The sequence below is a fragment of the Juglans regia genome, unplaced genomic scaffold (assembly GCF_001411555.2).
Source record: "Juglans regia cultivar Chandler unplaced genomic scaffold, Walnut 2.0 Scaffold_711, whole genome shotgun sequence".
In the NCBI taxonomy this organism is placed as follows: Eukaryota; Viridiplantae; Streptophyta; class Magnoliopsida; order Fagales; family Juglandaceae; genus Juglans; species Juglans regia.
In genome coordinates, this window is record NW_023361991.1 from 79,737 (window position 1) to 89,460 (window position 9,724).

Consider the following 9,724-nt stretch of genomic DNA (forward strand, 5'->3'; position numbering starts at 1 on the left):
TTTCGTTTGTTATACAGATGAGATGAGATAAAATGATATGAAAATTGAATAAAATATTGTTAAAATATAAATTTTTAATATTATTTTTGTTTTGAGATTTGAAAATTTTGAATTGTTTATTGTATTTTGTGCAAGAGTTTGTGAAGATTGTAATATTGATGAGATGAGATGATTTGTGAAAATAAACAACACCTAACTAAGAGTTAAGGAGATCCGAATTTATCTATTTTGCAAATTAACTCTTTATTTATTCATATCTTGAGCTTTCTCATTGGAGTACAAGAGAAATATATAGTCTCCAATTACATGTGGTTACTTGCTAATAAGTGCAGTACTTGGGTATGCATCGATCTTAGGTAAAAGGGCTTTGATTATAGCAATCCAAGTTGTCCCCGGTGCTCACTTCGAATGCGTCACAATACCTTTTATAGAACCCAATCCTGTCAGCCACACTCTCATCGGCAGCATGCCCACCACATTCTATCCCGCCATTGATTATGTTGGTGATGACACCGTAACCTGGGACTCGACCAGCTGACTTGTCGGCGGCAGACGGTGTCCAATTCCCAATGATAACATCGTGGCTGGATGGTTTTTTTTCCTGTGTGGTCATCCAAAACCATATGGCTGTCTTGAACGATATGGTCGCGTTTGTGGCTACCAAATCCGGATTATTTAAGAGATCATATCCAGTGGCGTTACCGGCTTGCCCATAATTGTAGTTGCTGAAAAATTCAATGAAAAATCGAAATCAGGATCAAATTAAGTCCTTGATTCAAAGAAACAAAGAGTAGACACTAAATTAATCCTTGAATATTGATATTCTTTACTTAGATTCAGAGAGACTTACTGGGTGAGTTGAATGGGTCCCCGGCCATAGTATTGTTTGCCTGGAGCGCATGGCCAAGTTGCACTGGGCGTACAATAGTCTGTCGTGTTATTTTCTTTAACAAAGAAATATCCCCATGCATATGGGCCATCTGTTGCATTTGGCCACCCTCCTACGTACGTACATGTACAAAAGTATTATATATCTTTTTTTTATGAACAACAATATTGATCTATATACCAAACACTTGAACGTACAGATTAGTTCTGTGCTCAAAGCTAACCAAACTAACCTCTGGTCTCGTGAGAGGTTTGACCCAAGAAAGCAGCAATCTCCCTTTTACGCGTGTTAACATCACCGGTTGTGCCAAAGTCATTGAAAGATCGTGTAGCAGCGATGAAATCATTGTAAGTATAGAATTCGTTCTTATATTTGAGCAGTTGGTCAAAAAGAGATGAGCTTATGATGCTGCTAACATCGCCGCCATCAGTACTGGGGGTTGGATTTGGGGTACGGTTTCCACTTTGTGCCGAGGCTTCGAGCAAGAAAGAGAAAAGGAGAATCAAAGAAAAAAGCTTCATTTTCAGTTTTAATCCCATATATGGGGCGATATGCAGGGTTTGTGGAAGAGAATGGTGAGTATCTGTGTATTATATAGGGCGATGGGCAGACGGCAATTCTATAATTTAGTAAAAGTTAGAGAACTTGGAGATGGGCAGACGGCAGTTCTATAATTTAGTAAAAGTTTGAGAACTTGGAGATGGGAAGACGGCAGTTATACAAGGCCAAGATGGGCAGACGGCAGTTATATAGGGCCAAGGGCAGACGTGCTACTTTGCCCACTCAATTTGTTTTCTCATTTTGACACTTCATGTATTTTATTTTATTTTTTTAATTTTTTCTTTACTTAATAGTTACGGAAGTGACTATTAGTGTATTGATATATTTTTATATTTTATTTTATTGATGTATTCCAATGTTGCCATCCATCCTAACCTTTGTGACACCGTCCTCATCATTATATGGTCAGATCATTAACCTCATTACATGCAGCCATACATTTCTTTCTCTCTCTCTCTCTCTTACCTTACTTTTCATTCTTTAAAATAAACAATCGTCCAATATAGTATTCAATCACACAACAGTCATGCAGTTCTAAAATCATAAAGCATCTATCATAATACATTGAGTTCATATAAAGAAGGGACTCTCAAAGGAGGCTTATGCGCATACATATATACTTTTGAAAAATATTCTCTCTCTCTCTCTCTCTCCCTCTATATATATATATATATATATATATATATATATATTATTTTGACAAAAAAAATAGTTTCATATGGTTTGTACCACACCTGATTGATAGTGTTTGGATGAATAGAAAATATGAGAAAAAATACAAGAAAATAGGTCAAATTCGAGGTTGACCTAACCTCCAAAAAAAAAGAGAGAGAAGAAAATAGAGACATATTTTCATTAATGATTCTGGATGATCTCCCACGGTGCATGCAACCCCACTACAAATACTCAACTTCTCTTACTAACTAATGGGCCCAAGGCCAATCTTAACCAAACAGTAAAAGTAAAACAACTCATATAATCCTAATATCTATATATGGGCCATTACCCAAATCATCTCCAACATCAACACTAACTTGTAAATAAAATAAATGCCACTGGCCAACAAGTCCAGCCTAACTTTGCCCATTAAGCCCCAATGCCTTCCGTCCATTACTGTGCAGGTAAATAACTATGACAATAAATGATGTATTTATACACTAATCGCATCAGTAAATAACAAAAAATTTAGACCCAAGTTTTTAATGCACATTTTAAGAAACACATTATGAAAGTTCCTGATCTTGAAACAGCAAGTTTGAACTTAAAAGTACTATGGTTCCATAGATATAATGTTGTTTAGGATATATATTGTGAAATTTGAGCCATTAATGACATCGTAATTAATGAGAATTTCAAGTAAAAAAAGTCATAAAAAAGAATATTATTCAATAAGATCATAAGCCTAATCTTTAATTATATCGAGTTTAATTGGTGTCTGGTTTGGAGGGGCTGATTTGGTCGAATATTGAAAGGGAAAGCTGAGTTATGTTGGGTTGGTTTTCAGCGTCATAGGAAATTAACAATTTCCATCACGGTTATGCCCAGAACTTTCTATTGTGGACTAAGGCTCTGTTTCGGTGGAACACTCAACTACTATTTATTATTTTATCATTATTTTTTACCTATTTTTACTACTATTCAATATTTTATCATTACTTTTTCACTACTATTAATAGAATATCTGAGATCAACTCAGTACCTAAACGCAACCTAAAAGCTCCAAATTTAAAGGATTCTGTTTGGAAATAGATCTCACCCCAAAATTTTCATTTTATTTCATCTCATCTTCTTCCCAAACATAATTCAAATACAACTATTTTCAAATTAATCATTACAACTTTCCCAAACTTTTAAACAAAAAATAAAAAATAATTCAATTTTTTCAAATCTCAAAACAAAAATAATATTATAAAACTATATTCTAATAATATTTTAATTTTGTAATAATTTTTATTCAACTTTTTCTCTCTCCTTTCTCAAAATCCAAAAAATACTCAATCCACACTATTTCACTACAATTTACAAACTACTTTACTACTATTTAGAAAATTTTAATCTCATCTCACTTCCCAAGCTGCTCGTTTGGGTAGTGGAGTTGTAAAGGAGTTTTTTCCCCTATCAGCCCACAGGGCAAGCCGACGAGAGGCTTCTAGGAAGTAAGTCGGGTAGCCCAGTCTGGCCAACGACCCTCCTCTAAAAGGAGTCAATGAGCTTCTACAGAGTACTTAGCCCACTAGTGAAACTCACCCACGAAGCAACCCATGCTTTGGGAAAGTAAACGGTAGGGGTAGATGAGACTTGCCGCCCTGGCACCTCCCCGATGACACCCTACCCTCGAGAGCCTGTGCAGACAGGTGAGCGGGAAATACTGGGAACCCTTGATCTCCTGATAGCAGGCATGGAGGGGCTTAACAGGGAGCGTCTGCAGGAAAAAGTGAGTCAGAAAGCCACACCACATTAATGGCACCACTCCCCAGGCTCTATGCTGCATTAATAACGCCACCCTAAAAGCCACACCGCATTAAAGGATTCTGATAAAACGAGCTGTGGAAATGACATAGGCTCCTCAAAGCCAAGTACGAGTCGTCCCCACCAAAGACCTAGTATAAAAGTCGATCCCTAGGTATGAAGAACTATTTCTAATTCCTCTAAGCTCGCACACAAAATACTAAAGAGATATACTGACTTTAGTATCGGAGACTCATTGATCATCACCAAGGCCATTCATTCTCCGTGTTTGCTTTAATGTGCAGGTGAAGGCCTAAAGACCCGAGTTGATGGAACCCGGCCCAAAGGCGCGTAAAACATGACGTTAACAGGAGTGTTCTCAAAACACTTCACTACTATTAATTATTTTATCATTATTTTTCACATACTTTTAATTACTTTTTACTATTATTCACTACTATTTAATATTTTATTATTACTTTTTCACTATTATTCACAGAATATCTGAAATTACCTCACTACTCAAATGCAACCTAAAAGCTCCAAATCTGAAGGATTCTGTGTGTGCGCATGCGCCGCTTTTACTATCCAAAAAATGGTTGCCCTAGTGACCAGACACAAAGGAAATCTGTGACCCCTTGCATGTGACTGTGTCGTTTTGGGAATACAACGGCCAGTCTCTTATCATAGAAACATCATCCTCATCCATTAGACCCATGCATCACATCTTTTAGACTATATGACAAAGTATAATGATCTGGAAATGGGATGGGGTCTTATTAATCTCTATCCTTTAAAACAATGGCTTTGTACAAAGGAGGAAACATGTTGAATTGAGAGAGCATCTCAACTCATCTCTTTTTATCTCATCATTATAACTTTTCCAAACTCTCACACAAAATACAATAAACAATTCAAAATTTTCAAATCTAAAAACAAAAATTCAACTTTCATCTCATCTCAACTCACTATCCAAATCTCCTCTTAAAAAAAGTCCAAGATCTCGTTAGCTTCTCAACAAATTGGCATTTATGGTGCAAGTCTAATGTCGCTCCTTGCGATGACTCTAAAAATTGGCCTACATGGTTCAAGTCTAATGCCATAAAAATTTGAATGTTTTCCCTAATACTAATTGATTTGAGGTGCATTGACATATCTCGGTGCACCAATTGGTATCAGAACTAGATTTTATGAGTTTGAGATGTAAAAGTGTCATCGTGAATGAGGGATTGTTGGGATAAATTCACAATGCTTACTCTCCCTGCGACGACTTTAAAAACATGTACATATGGAGGATGTGATAATGTCTTTAGCTTATTCATGATCTATTGATTTATGAACCAACTGAGTTCAAGATAGACATTTTTGTCCATCGATGTGTCTTGAAGAATGGAAAACCACTCTGGACTTAAAAGTACCATGCAAACTTCTAATCGTTTATAATCAATTATGCAATGGTACTTTTGCAGAGTATCTGAACATAATTATATAGTTATTCCTAATGCAATATATTAATTTTGTATTTGAAGTACAAAATATAAAATCTCAATAATCTAAGGGTGCAAAATGTATCTATCATTTTTTCCATTGACCCATCACCATACATTGAAGTTTTGAAAATCATGCTAAGTTTGAGTGTCGAGCTTCTACTAATCTAAACTTGAGCCCAACAAGTGTATGTTAAATGGCTTCTTTTATATATAAATATATATATATATATATATATAAATATATATATATATATATATATATATATATATATATTGATTTGAGGAGATAGATTTCGAACTTCAGACCTCCATTTTAGAAATTTGAAATTATGCCAACTAGATCATAAGCCTTTAACTAAATGGCTTCTTATATTAAATGTATTCATTGTAATCATTTTTCTTAAAAATTCTGTTGGAAGGTTGTTTAGTTTCCTATTAAATACCCACAAGCATGCCATTTTAAATATTTTTTATATATACTTTTGTTATTTGCAATTTTTGTTGTGTCAACGTACTAATGTTATAGGATCCCAATAAATAATGCTACTTTCTCTTTATTTACCCATTATCCCACGATTGGATGCTGAGAAGATTATAAGCATACAGATGATTTATACAACTTTTTTTTTTACCCCAATTACTTATAAAATATAAAAATAAAACTCTGTAAATGTGTTTTTTTTTTTACGTGTTAATGTGTTATGTCTCTATATCCTCCACGTTCCTGTGCATACCTTTTGTAAAATTGTGGTCCTATTAAAAAAGAAAAGTTTTTTTTTACACATTTTCTTAGTGGGGTCCACTTTTTTAAAAATAGACTGCACAAAAAATCATTTTTATATGATATATCTTAGTGCAATTTGAGTTAATTTGCAAATAGAGGTTTTTTTAATAAGAAATATATATTTATATTTATATATAGTTTTATACTAGTCACAATTCATATGGGTGTGTTTATTGTTTACAGTGTACCATTAGCTTGTAAATAACCGTAACATGCAGTAAAAAATGAAATTTGCAGTAAAAAAGAACAGATCCAAAATTTCAAAAAACGGCTATTTCAAAAAAAAAAAAACAATTCAAAAAATGGCAAGGAATTCCAACGGTCCGAAATTTAGTCGAAAACTTCCAACGTTTTGAGTACTGCATTTCCTCGACACCTCTCATATGTGATTCATCTTCTTCACCCACACATAAATAGATAGAGAGAGAGAGAGAGAGAGAGAGAGAGAGTACGAATTTCTTTCTTCTTGGTAATTGATTCAGGCACCCATCTGGTACTCCTCTACTTTTGTTGTTTTCTTCTGATTCTTTTCCCGGATCTCGATCTTTCTTCCTTGTCATACGTTTGTTTTCTTGCTTTCTTTGGTAGCGGAGAAAAAAGGGGAATGGCTGCTTTAGTTGTATTCAATGGTACATCTTTTTCTTTTGCACACCAATGCAATGCAGCGGTGCCATTTCCAATTTTCCTCTCTCTCTCTCTCTCTCTCTGCTTAGGATGTCTACTTCTCTGCCATGTTTTTTTCGTATTGGCATGATTTGGGTAAAAACCTGTCAAATTCCATGTTTACTTCTAGTACATCCGGGTTTTCTTTCTTATAATAATTAAAAGTTCAAAGTACTTATCGAAGGAAAAAAAATTGAGTAGACATATGTGATGGCATTCTGGGTGTCGCTCCAAGCTGTTCAGCATTAAGGGTCTTTTGCATTTTCACGTGAAGAACACGTTATATGAACAGTCAATTGTGGCATTTACAAAATTATCCTATAATATCATTCTTTCAGATTAGAGCATAGTTGAACCATCACAGAGATCCACACCTTTCTTACTGATTGAAAAAATTCCAAGTTTCTCGGTACAACACTTGAATGAAAGGCAGGCCGTTCTTTTGATTTAGAGACCTTGAACGAAGCAATATTCGTGTTGGTATCGGAATCTTATTTTGTTGTCACAATGTTGGATTTTTGAAATCCCCTGCCAATAGGGTTTCTAAGTAGAAAACGTTGGATTCTGGGTTTCGATCTTCTTCTAGTTATAACTAACCCCTTATGATTCAGATAATGAATCTGATGCTAAGCCTGCAAGACGAACTGCTCCGGAACATGTGCCGATAACCCCAAATTCTAATACCAACCCTTTTGACGAGGAGGACGATGATGATGGAAGAGGAGGGCCTTCTTCATCGTCATCCTCGTATTCTAGTTCTGCAGTGGCAAGAGATATATAGAAATAATTTCCGTGATCAGGGCGGATTGCAGAAACAGAGTGTCAAGAACTGGAGAATTATGCTATTAACAACTGCCTGAAGATTGCAGAGGACAACAGGGAAGATGCTAGAAGAAGGAACCTTGAGAAGTTGCATCATCAGGGTCGATATTGAAAAGGATTTGAGTCAGGTAAGCTTATTTATATTCTGACTCACGAGAACTTATTCTTAAGTGTGAAACCCAGGAGCTTGCGGTTTTTTCGTCAGGAGTTAGATCTTCGTTATGATGTACCCTTTGGCTTTTATCATGCTGCACTCAACTGTGGGATCTCTGGTGGTGTTATATTTCCATGGGGCCGTGGATTTTTGGACAAGCCATCGCCCTTGGAATTAAAGATAAACCTAATGATGAGAATTCTGATTTTCTTGGAAGGGATTTTCTTGGAGGAGACCTTGCTGTTACTGCTTTTGCAGACCTTTCTTTTGATCTTCCAAATAAGTGGTTAAGAGACCGAGGAATCCATGGGCACATTTTTGCTGGTGCTTGAAACCTTGCTAAACTGACAGAGAATTGAGTTTCATTCAGAATTTCTCTTTTCGTAAGTTCCTAGAGTCATGTTGGGATTGTTGTCCCCACAAAACTTTTCCGCCTAGAGGGCAACTTCTATTACATAGTCAAGCAACATGATCATGACCGTGGCAAGACTGGCTTTCGGTTTAGCTTCTCTGCTCCATCGTAGAATCTGGAAGTTCTTCCAGGAACATTGAGGTGACGCACTGAAGGATGAGATTTCAGGTACTCAAAAAAAAGTTTTGTCCTAAAAATTTTTTATTGCTTGACAACTCTCAGTTTGGACTGGGAATGTTATTTGTACTTTGAAATCTAGACTTGAAGTCCATAAAGCATGGTATTTCTGAAATTGAGGAAAATAAAGTTTCAGGTAGGTGTTGGCATAGATTAGGTTGCCCCATAACAGGGGGGTTGACAAAACAGCGGAACGGTCTCCCATTGAACATTTAATCTCACTGTTAACTGTATGTTTGTCAATATCATGGCGAGTTTTAAGTGTGAAACCCAGGAATGGTTTGTGATGTGGTGGTTAATGTAATCGAACCTTTTTGATGTCCTGCCCATCTTCGACTTTGAATATCTAGGGTTGATTCTGCGTTCTCGAAAATGGTAGAAATTTATAATTTGAAGTACAACACTTGAGAACCTTTTGCAATTCATTTCTTAGGGAAAAAGAACGTATGAAGCTAGTTTGCATAGCTAATTGCCTGAACTAAATTTAGGGTAGCATATGATTTCAAAGAACGTGAGTGTGAGAGGTTGTGCATGCGTAGATGGGTGTGTGGTTGTGTGCGTCTGCAGGGGAAGGGTGTGTGTGCATTTGGTTGTGGGTGCGTGTGGGTGTGCGTGCGTGTGCATTTGGTTGTGTATGTGAGGGTGGGTGTCTGGTTGTGTGCGTATGTGGGCAAGCGTGCGTGTGTGGGTGGGTGGGTGGGCGGGCGGGCGGGCGTGTGTGTTCAGTTGTGAGTGCGTATGGGTATGGGTGCATCTGTGTATGGCTATGGGTGTGCACGCAAGTGTAGGAGTGCGTGTTCGTGGGTGGGTAAGTGTGCGTATTTATTTGTGTGTGCTCTTAATTGTGTGCATGTTTGTAATATTCAATTGAAATTGTATATAGGAGGAACTCAATTTGGACATCTACAAGTTCTACAAGCATGAAAAGGTATGTCTTACATTTCAGCAGTGCGTTCTCATTTTATTTCTCTATTTATCTTTATGAGTATAATTTATTTGCTTAAAACTATATCTTGGAGGAACTCCAATTAGTTGTCAACAAGCTTTTTTATAGGTGTTTATTTTAATATATGCACTATTTTGCAAGGTAATTTCTTTTTTTGTTAGTTTTTTGCATTAGAGATAATATCTATGATAAGGAATATATTTTTTCCCTTTGCTCCATCATACAAGAAGGGGCATGAATTTTTCTGTAGCAGTTGCGTTCAACATCATAATGGCTTCAACAAGGTATAATTTATTTATCAATGTTTACTTTTGAAATTATGTTTCTCTTTAGTATAATGTACTCTACTTCAATAACTTTCCATTTTTACTAGGGAAT

The 9,724-nt window shown here is 36.1% G+C and overlaps 1 protein-coding gene across 1 annotated transcript; it reads right to left on the bottom strand.

Moving 5' to 3' along the window:
- Window positions 1-278: 278 nt before the first annotated feature.
- On the bottom strand, window positions 279-1,422 carry LOC108989353 (endochitinase-like). Its single transcript, XM_018962913.2, has 3 exons — window positions 1,122-1,422; window positions 851-1,001; window positions 279-725 (listed from the first exon to the last, which is right to left on the bottom strand). Exons 1-3 carry the CDS (start codon window positions 1,408-1,410, stop codon window positions 353-355), a joined length of 813 nt encoding a protein of 270 aa, XP_018818458.2. The 5' UTR covers window positions 1,411-1,422; the 3' UTR covers window positions 279-352.
- Window positions 1,423-9,724: the final 8,302 nt, after the last annotated feature.

Bases quoted from the DNA above. Each gene is read 5' to 3' on its own strand.
- LOC108989353 (XM_018962913.2), bottom strand. From the start codon at position 1,410: ATGAAGCTTTTTTCTTTGATTCTCCTTTTCTCTTTCTTGCTCGAAGCC. The intron at 1,002-1,121 runs GTTAGTTTGGTT...GTACGTACGTAG, and splicing joins AACCTCTCACGAGACCAGAG to GAGGGTGGCCAAATGCAACA. The intron at 726-850 runs GTAAGTCTCTCT...TGAATTTTTCAG, and splicing joins GGACCCATTCAACTCACCCA to CAACTACAATTATGGGCAAG.